At 37.0% G+C, this 13,635-nt stretch overlaps 1 protein-coding gene across 1 annotated transcript in view; it reads right to left on the bottom strand.

The window, feature by feature from the left end:
* Window positions 1-13,635, bottom strand: part of ank3a (ankyrin 3a) — a gene marked incomplete at its 5' end in the record, with an annotated part of 112,523 nt that overhangs the window by 38,589 nt on the left and 60,299 nt on the right. The window contains 8 exons of the mRNA XM_079833395.1: window positions 94-190; window positions 596-794; window positions 2,830-3,041; window positions 3,147-3,301; window positions 3,524-3,748; window positions 5,762-5,794; window positions 6,868-6,977; window positions 12,232-12,334. Coding sequence (XP_079689521.1) covers window positions 94-190; window positions 596-794; window positions 2,830-3,041; window positions 3,147-3,301; window positions 3,524-3,748; window positions 5,762-5,794; window positions 6,868-6,977; window positions 12,232-12,334 — 1,134 coding nt within the window. The remainder of the gene's footprint in view (window positions 1-93; window positions 191-595; window positions 795-2,829; window positions 3,042-3,146; window positions 3,302-3,523; window positions 3,749-5,761; window positions 5,795-6,867; window positions 6,978-12,231; window positions 12,335-13,635) is intronic.

The following is a 13,635-nucleotide window of genomic DNA, read 5'->3' as shown; positions in this document are numbered from 1 at the left end:
GATCATTTAATCTAGGGCAGAAATCCTCCACTGTCTCCCACTCTAACGCACATGATTTGAATCTGCATGTGATGTACTCCAACATCAACTCACCTGGCAGACACATTCGTGGTGAAGGAAACACAGTCTGTGACAAAGGAGAGAGGAGTGGTCCCAGTGATGTCTTCCCACTGTGCAGGGGATGTTCCACCTAAAAGATGCAACACTTTTAAACACTGGTCTCGGGAATCACTACAGAGCCTGTGATATCTAATCAAAATATGTTGTTGAGCATGATACAGCGATGTACTTAAAGATTTATTGGTCCTTTTTATTAGATAGCGGTACAAAATTTGATGTCACTTGCAATTGCTTGCTTTTCCTCAGAATGTACCTGCTCTTTTAACTCTATACACCAAAGCAAACCCAAATGTTGAATTTAAATTCAGATGGGAAATCTCAAAAAAAAAAAACATTCATTAAGCCATCATGATTAATTTATATTTCTGCTCTCAAAATAAATAATCTCTGAAGTATTTAAGTATTAAAATCAAAACATTTAAACCATTGACATTCTCATTTAAAACACACACATAAACTTTCACAATTCACATGCCTGTAATGCTACAGAGCAGTCTAAGGCAGGGTGCAGGTTCTCCTTTGCGTCCATTAGCAACAGCCCTAGGTGGCACAGGGATTGTCATGGTGATGGGCTTGTGGAATTTCCTCCTTCTGGGCTCCACAGTAACAATCGGACTGAAGGACGCACGGTTACCAGTGATGATCCACACCATGTCCTCTGGCACTGGCTGTGCCTGAGAGAGAGAAACAGACAGAGAGAAAAGCAGTATTAAGAATAGGAGAAAAAATAGAAGAGCATCTATTTGGAGAACATTTACAGTGCGCAAATGTGAGCATGCATGCTGTGTGTTTGTTGTTCATATCTGATGTAAATTTTGCATAGGCACTCTAGATCACTCTAGGTATATGCAGGGCTCGACATTAACGCTTGTCCGGGACAAGTGGATTTTTTGAAGGGGCAAGTGAAAAATAATTTTACTTGCCCGACGGACAAGTATCCTGAGTAAAATGTCAAAACAAAAATTACTAGGGAATAACCAAAGTGCAATAATGATTCTGCATTCAGTTAGTGTAAGTGGCGATCGATAGTGGATAATAATATAAAACGAACTGACAAGGTTGTGCTGTTGAGGCTCGCGCAGCCTCTCGAGGAGAAAATCGAAAACAAATGAGCGCTGCTCATACAGAGAAACTCAGTTAACATACACGGTTAAAATTGTGTAGTTTTTATATTTATAACATATGCTACAGTTAAGCAACATTACACTAACAAGAGTGTTGTTTTCCTGAATACCATCACAACTGAAAATGACACTGATTTCATATGCCAGTTCCATAAACAATTAATTAACATTAAGTCACTTACATTTAAGATGCAATATGGACTGTTTTTGTTCTATTTCAGCAGCGAAAATAGTTCCAAACAAATATCACAGCAGAACCGTAACGCATCTCACAGCAACAGCGTGTTACTGAATGATTCAGCGTTTTAATGAATCGGTTGAATCAAAGATTCAATGACCTATTCGTAAACGACCGCCAAATTCTTAAATGAATCAGCCAAAAATCAAAATAGTTATCAAAAATAGTTAAAATAATCTCATAACATTATTCAATGCAGTTGTCATTTTTCAGTGTAAATTATTTATTTTGATTGGTAACTGCCCTATAGTGTCTTATTCTAATTTAATTTATAGATCAAATTTAAGAATATAAAAGGAAAGCTGAAGCACATCCTATATTTAATAAGGAATGGAAATTAATTATGGAAAAATGCCTTTTATAAAAAGGTAAAAATATCACAAATATGCATATTTAAATATGTCAAAGATGATTGAACACTGGTGAGAATATTGCTTCAGAATAGATTATATTTACAAAAGCAAATGTTTTACTCGGACAAGTGATTGACAGATTTACTTGTCCGAAGGACAAGCGTGTGAACAGGCTTAATGTCGAGCCCTGCATATGCATCTAACTAATTATCATTAGAATAATTTGTTTATTGCTTTAGTTTCCTGACTTCCTTGTGTAATGTATAAATTCTCAGTTTCTATGCTATATTCATGAGTTGTCTGCCAGGAAATGCATGTTGATCACTGTTAGAACAGACAACGTCACTGTGTCCGAATAATAGATGATATTTTAATATTTTTTATGTGTGTATAATATATATATATATATATATATATATATATATATATATATATATATATATATATATATGTGTGTGTGTGTGTGTGTGTGTGTGTGTGTGTGTGTGTGTGTGTGTGTGTGTGTGTGTGTGTGTGTGTGTGTGTGTGTGTGTGTGTGTGTGTGTGTGTGTGTGTGTGTGTGTGTGTGTGTGTGTGTGTGTGTGTGTGTCAGAGAAAGATCCCAGAGCTCGAGCTGACAAGATGGGCCAGTTTTATATAAACTGCTAAAATTACTTCCTCTGAAAAATCATTCAGCTCATTTTGTGAACCAGTTTGACTGATTTGTTAAAAATAACTTATTCAGACGAAAGAAAAGCACACACCAACCAAACATTGTTACAGCTTATAAGCGAGTTTTAACTCGAGACTGTACTTTAACTGTAGAGTTTCTACACAAGCTCTACAATAATATCAATATATAGCTTATTAAATATTTTAAAGCTGATAACCACCATAAATGGATATTTACTATAGAAACATCCTTTTCCAGTTCCTAAAAACACAATATGACCCTGGAAAAAGTAAGCTTGAACAAACATAATTTGACAACAGCCATCTTGCTAAGCACTTATACCTGTAGTCCAACACGAATCTTCTTTGTAAGCGCTCCCTGGGGAAAGGCAGCCTTCACCATGGGAACCGCCTCACTACTCAGGACTCCGCCCTCAGGTCCCATATGATCACTTTCTTGCTTGATGCGTGAAACCACCGCAAAGTACTGTGGGAAATCTTTTGTGATGATGCGGCAAATACGTTTTTTCTCCAGCTCTGCTGGACTGTCCATCTCTGTAATCACATATGAAGATCACAAATAAACAAAATCATGAGAATTAAATGAAAGCTCCCCCAGTAGAGCAGTTTTAGTTATGTTATCAGCTGTTTGTACATTACCCTCATCCATGCCATTGAGGATTGAGGTGAGCTCTGACATTTTGCAGTCATAATGATGTTCTTTCCAAGACTCTCCGTTATCACTACGTAGGACGATCAGCTCTCTCTCCTTTCCCCGCATAGAGCCGAAATGAGGAATTTCTACTATCACAGGCCTGAAAATGAAGAGAAGACAATAAGGGGTAAATTCACTAAACTAAAGTCCAATGCATTCACTGCAACCAAGCAGAGAAAGAAGTTAAGATAGAAACCCTTATATTACTCTGAACTCATTCCCCTTTTTAAACCAATGTATTTAAGCCAAGATTATGTTTTTCCTGATTTATCTGCTTTTATAGTGAAAAAGATCATTTGAGCCACCTCGGAGGAACTCTTACCCTAAAAACTGTGCCCCGGATGGCCCCATCTCCACCAGTCTGCTCACAAGACCCTCCCCCTCCACCATAGGAGGTGGGTACGCAAGGCGGTGGCGCTTTGCTAGGCGGCAGGTTATTCGTGTTGGTGCTGGACACTTCCTGGGTGGAATGATTATACGCATACCATCATGACGACTTCCTCTCATCGACCCACCCCGAGCGTCCACCATGAAACTCACTAGGAACCTGTAAGAAAAGAATGAAGGAATAATGAAAGAGAGAGAGAGCGAAGGAAATGAAGAAAGAAAGAGGGACACCACGCTAAAACCACTACACAGACATGAATGAGTGAGAGACGATTCCCATGCTGTGATCACTGTACACCCAACACACGTGGTGAGAAAGAGAGGGAGGGAGAAGGGAAAGGTCTAAGCAGAAACAAAAAGAAGGAGAAACAGTAAGCGAGAACAGACCATTACAGCAAGAGAGATAGAGACAGAGGAAAAAACAATTAAAAAGAGTGACAGTGCTTCGAGCTGTTAAACCTGGCAGCATTTAATCCCTCATACAACAGCAGCAGAGACACTTGGAAGAAACATAAGGGATTCCTTGAATATTGACTTACCAAATATTACCACAGTCACTGTACTCATGACTCAGAGTCAAATGCTACCCCGTTTACAGCCAAGATCAATTGTTTTCAAAGCAGAGATCAGTGATCAACAGTGTGACCATAAGCACCTCCACAGGTGGACAGAAAACCCTGTTAATGTGAACTGAATGCAATTGTGTGTGTGTTACATGTACATGAGATCCTAAAACTATTGATGATGGCTGGGCAATGTAGCTAAAATGCTAAATTGTGAAAATTTTCAGCCTACGGATGATATACAAATACCGTTCAAAATTTTGAGGTCTCTTTTTGAATTCTTGAAGTTGAATTTCCTTATGTCAAGGCTGCATTTATTTGATCAAAAATACAGTGAAATATTATTATTATGATTTAAAATTATTCTATTTTGATATATTATACAATTTAAATTATTTTATTTTATTTTAAAAAGTAATTATTTTGATGGCACAGCTGAATTTTCAGCATCATTACTCCAATATTCAGTGTCACATGATCCTTCAGAAATTCTAATATGGTGGTAATATTTGGTGCTCAAGAAACATTTCTTATTATTATCAATGCTAAAAACAGTTGTGCTGCTTAATATTTTGGTGAAACCCGTGATACATTAATTGATACATGAATCGACTTTTACAGCGCATAATTTCAGGATTCTCTGATGAATAAAACGCACAAAAAACAGCATTTATTTTAGATTTTCTTTTGTAACATTTCTTTACTGTCATTTTTGATCAATTGAAGTCATCCTTCTTAAATAAAAGTATCTTGAAAAGAGTTGAAAAACTTTTGAACGGTAGTGTATCCTGATTTGTTTGCTCTAAAATGGCTTGAAAGTATGTTTTTGTTGTTGTTGTTGTTGTCAGAGGAACCATTTTGGAACATCCAGTGATTCCAATTCAAAATGATGAAGGCATGTTTTTCACTTTATTTTCAATAAATAAAGAATTACAAATCTCATGGAAGAATGATATTTAATCACTTCATTTTATGTGGGTCAATATAACAATAATTAATAAAACAAACTGCTTACATATTTATAATAAAACATATATTTAATAAGAATAATAATTCCAGGAACAATATTGAATGATGACGTAAACAAGTTTCTGAATTAGAGTCAACTTTAAATCAGAGACACTATTAATGCTCTCATACTCACAAGACAAGGATCATGTCTAATGGTGTGGACTAGTTTGTAACCATCATTGTGAAATTCACAATTCCTATTTTATATTGAGGGCAAAATTATCACAAATACGCTGTTAATTTCAATATATTGCCCATTCCTACTAAAACAAAAACCTCCCTTTCATCACTAATTTTCTAATGTGCTGATGGTGGTAGGACTAGTGTGTGTAATGAGTGATCTGCAATTTATTTTAGAAATGTGCTGAAGCTGCTGATCTCTGAATGTATGTGAGGTCCATTTTCCACAGACCAGCTATACACACACACAGCGTGGAGGAGCGCTCACATAGATGAGGAGATAAAACAGGGAATAAAACACCGGAGAACAGGAAAGAGATAAAGAGTGAAAGAAAACAGGAGAGAACAGATGAAAAATAGAGGGAAAAGACAGGACAGAAAGCTATAGTAAGAGTGATGTCACCGGACTCAGTTTTCACCTGGAGTCATACTGAGGAAGCGGGGAGGAAGGGCTGCAAAAGGAAAAATTAACGAAAAGAAAAAAAGAACAGAAAGCAGGAGGTAAAAATAAACAACATTCATTATTACAGTTGTCATGGTAAAACAGCTTACATACAAGAAAGCAAGGCATGAAGCTGATGTCAAAAAATCAGATCTTATGTGCAATGCAGCAAAAAAGTGTGTGTGTGGAGGTGGGGGGACCTAAAGAAAAAAAAAAAGGTGTGAACAACTCAATGAAGCCAATGAAAAGCTTATTGCATGCTTGCCCAAAACAGCATCATGTTTGCAGATTGGTTGGGTTAAATCCTCTTGCACCAATCATAAATGGTACCATTATAATAAGCTAATGATATGCTCATTCCCCCTTATAAATAGGTGGTTAAAAGTAGGAAGTCAAGTTTTAGCATCAAAAAGAAATAAGGGGGGCTGAGCACTGCCAATCAAAAGTTAAAGGTAAGTAAGAAAGTAAATTAATTAATTCTTTCACTCAGCAAGGGTGCATTTATAATGTTACAAAATATTTATATTTCAAATAAATGTACTGTTAAATAAATATATCTGTACATTAAAGTATGCTGAAAAAATATGTATTACAGTTTTCACAAAAAAAATATTAAGCAGCACAAGGATAATATGCCGCCGAAGACTGGATTTGTGGCTGCTAAAAATTCACAAAATTGCTTTGCCATCACAGGAAAAAAAAAAACATTTTAAAATATGTTAAAATATAATTTTTAAATTGTGTTCCAAATTATTTATTAATCAGCCATTTTAAATTATAATAATCACAATATTTCATAAGCATATTTCACTATATTACAGTTTTTACTGTATTTTTAATCAAATAAATGCAGCCTTGATAAGAATAATCGATTGATGCACTTATGCAATCTCGTTGTACTAACAATGACAAATAAAATTAATTATTAATTAATAAGAGACTTCTTGCAAAACCATTCAAAAATCTCACGAACTTTTGAAGAGTAGTTTATAATAAACATCATATATAATGTCGTGGTTACTAATGTGTTTGCATCCTTTAAAATCATGTTAAAAAAATGTAAACACAAAAATGTTTTCTTACCCAGAGTGCACGGGACTGCACACAGTGTTGTGTGAGTGGTCCACTGTGTCAGGGGTCCAACTGTACCGCCGCATACACTCGTTGTTGTATTCACGAGTCACTGCAAGGTGCTGTAAACATCCAGACATAATAATACAAACTTATTAAGTTGCTAAGTTGCTTAGCCTTTTAAAGGAGTATGCAGGATGTTAAAAAAACATTTTGTAATTCAATTCAGAAATGATATGATCAAATTAAATTATGACATTTTTACATTTTATGGCTCAGTTATTCAAAAAATCCTGAGATGCCTTGTAAAACCACTGTCAAACTGAAGTTAAGAAAAAACACATTGATGCATCTGGATGAAACATGGCCTCAAACAGGACACTCGATAAGAAAAAAAAAAAGTCAGAAAACAATGAGTGAAAGACAATGAAATAAACACTGGAAGGGCTGCATATGGGGGTGGATCTTGTATATATAAACAAACAATAACACACAAATGCCAATGAGCGAATAAATGAGAGAAAACGAGTGTGTTTGGATTTTTGTGTAATGAAAGAATGGGAAAAAATGGCGAATTATGATCTAACATGGTCACGATCAATAACCTGTACCTTATTCTGAGGGTCCACCAAGTAGGAAATATCTTTAAATACACTCTGAAGCTTTAAAAGAAAAACACACACATAGGCATGTTTATGCTACTTGCTGTAAAGGAGGAAAGGGTGATCCTTGCTCTGCCAAACAATAAGAGAGGAAATAAGTAGTGTGCTAAAACAAACTACAAAGTCATTCTCTGATGTTGTTCAAAACCTAGTGATCTGTCTACCTAATCGAACCTGAATTGAACACTTGAATGATGTCCAAAAAGCTGTAAAGGTAGATGGCTCAATCGCTTTTAGATCGGACACTGAAGCAAAAATAAAAACACTTTAGTATGCAGTGTTGCACTCTCAAAGAACATGGTTGTATGAATATAACTAAGTATGCATAGTTAAGGCTAATGAATGTCATATAGTGAATCCAACTCAATTTGAATCAAACAAATTCACTGAACTAATAACTCTATCTTTGTATTCTTTATGAAATTAAGTTATTTCAAGAGTCTGGTGTGAATATTTGCTTCTGAAAATGGAAAGATCAACAGAACTCGATCAGGAAAACACATCATGGAAAAGCTTGACAGAGTCCAAGTCTGGCTCTCCGTCTCTCTCTCTCTCTTTGTCTTTCTTCCATCTGCTTATGGATAGACTGAGGTTAAGCATTTTGATTTCTAAATATGCCTTTAAACAAACTCAAAACGGAAAGTCTCAAGTCTAAGAGTTTATTAAAAGGCACATTTGGAAATGAGAATGTGGCACTGGACAGAAAAGAAGAGTGTGTTTGTATCAGTGTGGTCGGGGACTGGGCTTTCGCAAACCCCATGGGACCCAACACAAATATTCCAATACATTTTGCTGTGTTGTGGAAAGTCCTGAGAAAGAATGCCAGACAATAAATGAAATCAAAAATAAAGCTATATTAAAGGGTAACTCAACCCCTGATCAGAGCCTCCACCCACTGGCAATATTTGAAAAATGCTGGAAAAGTGGAGTTTCCCCTCAGCGGAGACAGAGGGGACGAACCGAGTGCGGGGCTGAGCGGGGGGCATGCACCTGAGACCCGCAGTGACGGATTGATTGACAGCTGGAGTGAAGCCGTTCTCATGTGATCAATACGGGAAAACATTTCTTAGGGCGGGGTGAGCTTGTGCCAGGGCGTGGGTAGCCCTGAGCCGTTGAGCCAACATACGTCACGATGGCTAACAACGTCCAATAGGAAAATTCAACAGCAGTAGCCACTGTTCAACCTTAAGAGGGCAGCACTCAAGACGTTTTTACACAACATATTGTAGAATTAAAACACTTTATACCCAAATGTCAAAACATTTACTCGAATCAATGAACACCACTAATAAAGCCCCAGTCTTGCAGATAATTAACTAAAAAAAGTTGTTTTAGGACTTAGTTACCCTTTAAGTGTCTTTAACTATGATGTAATAACATTTAATTTGATACCAATGTTGTTACAATGTACTTTTATTTTAAAATCACAGTAGTAAACTTGTAATTAATTTCTGTAATATAATCTATAATTACACTGTTGACCCTTCCCTTACACTTCAACCCACCCTTAAACCTTTAATGTTCATCAAACAACAAAAGACAAGGAAATCCCTTACTGCTCTTGACTGAATAGCTTTTGTAACTTTACTAATGATTAATCTTTATTTAATTTATACAGTGAAGATACTATCCAATGTTATTTTACATTTGATTATATTATTCAATTTCTGTACCTGAAAACTACTGTTGGATGCCTGAAAAACCTGAAAAGCACTGTTTATTTTATTTGTATATATATGTGCTCTATTATATTGACAAAATAGTAAGTAAGACTTTTAGTTTATTATTATTAGTTATAGATTAGAGCTGTCACTAATGTTTATTTTGGTAATCGAGTAATCTGTGAATTATTTTGATGATTAATCGAGTAATCAGATACAGTAAACAGATTTTTTTGTGGTAATAAAAAAAAGACCTAAGCAAAGACCTAAGCCTTTAAAATGACTTAAAATACATGTATAATAACAATGAGGCAATAATATTTGGCTCAAATGAAGAATAAAATACAAGTAATTGTAAGATTTTATAGAGCAACATTTAAAATACATAATATAAACAATCATCTTAAGTACATTATGTATTATAACAAATGCCTGTAGAGGGCACCAATGGCCTGGTGTTGTTACACTTTACAACTGATCAAATCCTTGTTTAAAGGTGCTGTATGTAAGAATGACAGCTAGTGGTTGAAATGGGTACTGCACTCCAAATTCAAAATATTGTTTGCCCCGCCCCCTCCGCCTCAGACTCGACGCTCACACGGGTTGTCAGTTTCAGGACACGCAACAGAAACAAGCGCAATTGACAATGGAATGCGAGCAGACTTGCACACTGTAAGTTGATGAGTTGATTTATGATGAGCTGATATTGCGTATTAATGTGCTTCGGTTCATAGAGATTTTTAGATGGGTGCTGGGGCTTTTTAGGTTGGGTAGAATCTGCAATCTCTGACTCCGTTTGTTTGCTGGCTTCCATGGCTGCAATACGCTGTGTTTTCCGCCAACTGGCAACCTATGGTGTCGAAATACTATTGGGTAAATTGGCAACTTGCGGTATTGCACAGACCAAAACAAGAAAAGACACATTCCAACACGGAACGCACATTTCAAAGTAAAATAACTGGCTGTAGCATTGTTTTTCAGAGAAACGAGTATGTGAGCTCAGCATGTTTCCTAAATATCTGCAAACATATTATGGTATTTTTATGCTTTAGTACAATCAAAAACTTTTGAACAGTATTTCATTTTTGGCCACTACGTTACGATAGAAATGCTACACCCACTTTTCTTGAACAGTGAACAGTTGACGTTTTCTATAAAAAGAATATGTGGACACTAAAACAAGCAAAATCCGAGCGAGGGTTTAAACTTTTTGAATTTTGAAATCGCAACGAACAATAGTTCAATTCAAAATGCTATAGTATTGTAATAATGCGGTTCATGGATTCTCTTCTGTGGAATGCGTCACTTCAGGTATTTTGCCGGTTATTCGACAGAGGTAAATTGCAATCGAGAATTTTTTTTAATTGAGCACTCAAATTTAATTAAAGGTCCCGTTTTTCGTGTTTTTTTGAAGCTTTGATTGTGTTTACAGTGTGCAATATAACATGTGTTCATGTTTCATGTGTAAAAAAACACAGTATTTTTCACACAATTTACTTATCTTTATACTGCTGTTTTCACTGTCCTCAAAACGGCCTGAGAATTTCCTCGTTCTATGAAGTCCCTTCTTCAGAAATACGTAACGAGTTCTGATTGTGCCAGCGGTTCCCGTGTTGAGATTCGACAGCAGCTTAGCACACGTTGCCCGGAAAGGTCACGCCTCTTACCATAACGGGGAGATGAACGCGCTCAAACTACAGCCCCTGAAGGCCAAACAAAGGTGATTTGACTCCGGGATGAAAATAACAGCGTCTGAACGACATGGCGACAAACGCAACCGAACCGAACGCAACACTTCCTCTTCTCCACGAGGGAGCAACAAGACCACGCCCCCTTTTTCACGTATTCTTGTGGGCGGAGGTTAGTCGACAAACTGCTCTACTGACGTAATTAAAGCAGGAAGTACCAGGATGTAGTCCAGACCAGCCGTTCGCTGTAGGCTTTGAAAGGGAACTTCTGTTAAATAAAATATCTCGCTTGGCATTGAACTTTGAGCTTTATAATTTTACAGGTATAATTTATGCTCTAACAGCAACATTACACACTAACTAAAGTTTGAAAAATGGGATCACGAAGAACAGGACATTTAAGGAATTGTGACAGCCCTATTAGTTATAACTTAAAATAAAAAAAAACACAACGACATTTTCATTCATTTAAATAAATCTGGGAATTTTTTTTAAAATTACAAATACTACAATTACTAAATATTTTAAAAACATTTAAATATTTAAAATAGAGAAATCGAAATATATAAAACAATAATAATAATTTAACTTAATCTTTGATGTATTCATCACATTCTAGCTTTCTAAGAATCGTAGGATTGCCTTTACTACTAAAGGCCTGTACACACCGGGACGAATATCGCGCACGCTTATCGCCAGCGTTTTTCGTGACGTCTTGAGTGTTCACACCCAAGCGATTTTCACTGGCTATGCGCCGAGTGAACGTGCACATTCAGTAGATAGCGCTCCCGGTACAAAAGGTGGTGCTGCGGCACTTTACACTTCTGACACTCGCTTGTCACAGAGAAGAAGAGGAGAGACAGTTTTTACGTGCTTGCCAAAACCATAGACATATTATGTGTCTATGGCCAAAACCATTCACACACTTTTTGCTAACTGGCAAGCAGCATTAGCAGCTCATCTTCTTCTTTGTCTACTTACTACTTCTTCGTCGTGTCAATTTTTTGCTCGGCAAGACCGTTTTTTTGCTTGAGCGCCACCAAGTGGTGTTTCACTGTCACTTCAGCAGCTCCAGGCACATGAACAAAAGCGCGGATCTCATTGGTCGGCCAGAGGCGTTTTTTTTTTAAATTACGCTTTTACGCCTGGCGTTTTGCGCACCGGTGTGCACACTCACATTGCCGCTCTTTGTTTAGTCACGAGGCGTTAAACATCGGCGATAAACGCGCGCGAAAATCGTCCCAGTGTGAACAGGCCTTAAGGATGATGCTACCTGAAAGTATGACGCAGAGTATAACAGTACTGAATGATAGACAAAAAGTGAAATCCTCAAGCAACAGATATAAAAAGAGTGGGGATTCTTACCGTGTCTTTGGTAGGCGCCAGCATCTCTTCAATCATCATGCTGTCTCGAGCGAAGGAGCTTCTGTTCAGAGTGTTGGACCTCTCTGAGCTGAAGGAGCGCAGACTGGAGTATGTAAGAAGTTCACATATGTACACACGCACAAGCAGATACACATAAACATAAAGCAAAAGACACAAACAGGGATGAACAAACATTAACACAAAACAAAAACACAGAATTTACAACATGCAACATCCAGGGAGAACAAAATCAAACCCTTCACAGAAGAGGAGAGAAAGGGATGTCTGATGGGCAGAGAGGAGGAAGTAAAATGAAAACCGACATGGGCAACCATATAGAAGAGAAGTTGTATGGGAAATAGGGATGCTCATAATTAACTGGTTTACCCTCACTTTACAAACATAATAAAAACAAAACATTGTGCTTTTGTAAAATAAAGAAAACAATCTGGATGTCGCTTTCTGCCATCTCGGGATTCCTTTCCGTGAACTTGTTTGTGGAGCGAGTCACAAAAATGAACTGAAAGTCAGCATATAGGCCTACTACTTGTTGCACATGTTTCTTTCATTTTGATAATCTGTTAATAATTGACATGAAATTTATTGGCCTATTTATTCCTTTAATATATAGGGAATTCAGGGTGACACTTTTTGCCATTGAGATGACTTGGAAAAAGTGTCCCAATCACCCGGAATTCACCCTAATTTTATTCTGTTCCCTTTCGAATGGAAACTCGCACTGCGTCTGAACAAGGCACTATGAGGAATGCCTCAGCTTGACTGGTGTCTGAAGCAAGTGTCTAAATGCAACAACTGTATTGGCCGGCGACAGCCTATGACGTCACCAGAGCGACCATAAAAATAAAGGCGCGACTGAGGAACACGCCATCCTCTTAGTCATCAGGAGCCATTTCTTTTGTGTGTAAGACCGAAACACGTTTGACTCCTCGAGCTGGATATACTCATATGATGCATTTGAGAGACTGCAGAAAGAGACTGGTGGTAAGAAGCTTTGTGCTTCTTTTAGGGCATTTTCACACCTATAGATAGTTTGTTTTGTCCCGAAACAGGGACTTAATTTATTACAATGTTGCATTTTCTTCTTGGTTTGGTTTGCTTTCACAATGCAACCTTTCAAAGCGTACCAAAATGTGTTCACGCAAGTCACATGCGAACACAACTGTCCTCTTATTGGTCAGAGTTTCCTCTGCGTCATCAATCAAGATGATTGACAAGTTTGGTCCGCAAGCTTATTGTGGCTTTATTTGTAACTGTCGAGACACATGCAAACACTATACGAATGTAGCTGTCATTCTCGCTGTTATATTATATACTACATTTGTTTCGTATTAATAAAGTAGCAAATTCAAACGCGATGAAGAAATGAAGAGGTGCTCTTTTTGG

Source organism: Gobio gobio, assembly GCF_949357685.1.
Source record: "Gobio gobio genome assembly, chromosome: 13".
NCBI classification, from domain to species: domain Eukaryota; kingdom Metazoa; phylum Chordata; class Actinopteri; order Cypriniformes; family Gobionidae; genus Gobio; species Gobio gobio.
The sequence above is the reverse complement of the archived record's forward strand: the minus strand, read 5'-3'. Positions and strand labels throughout refer to the sequence as shown.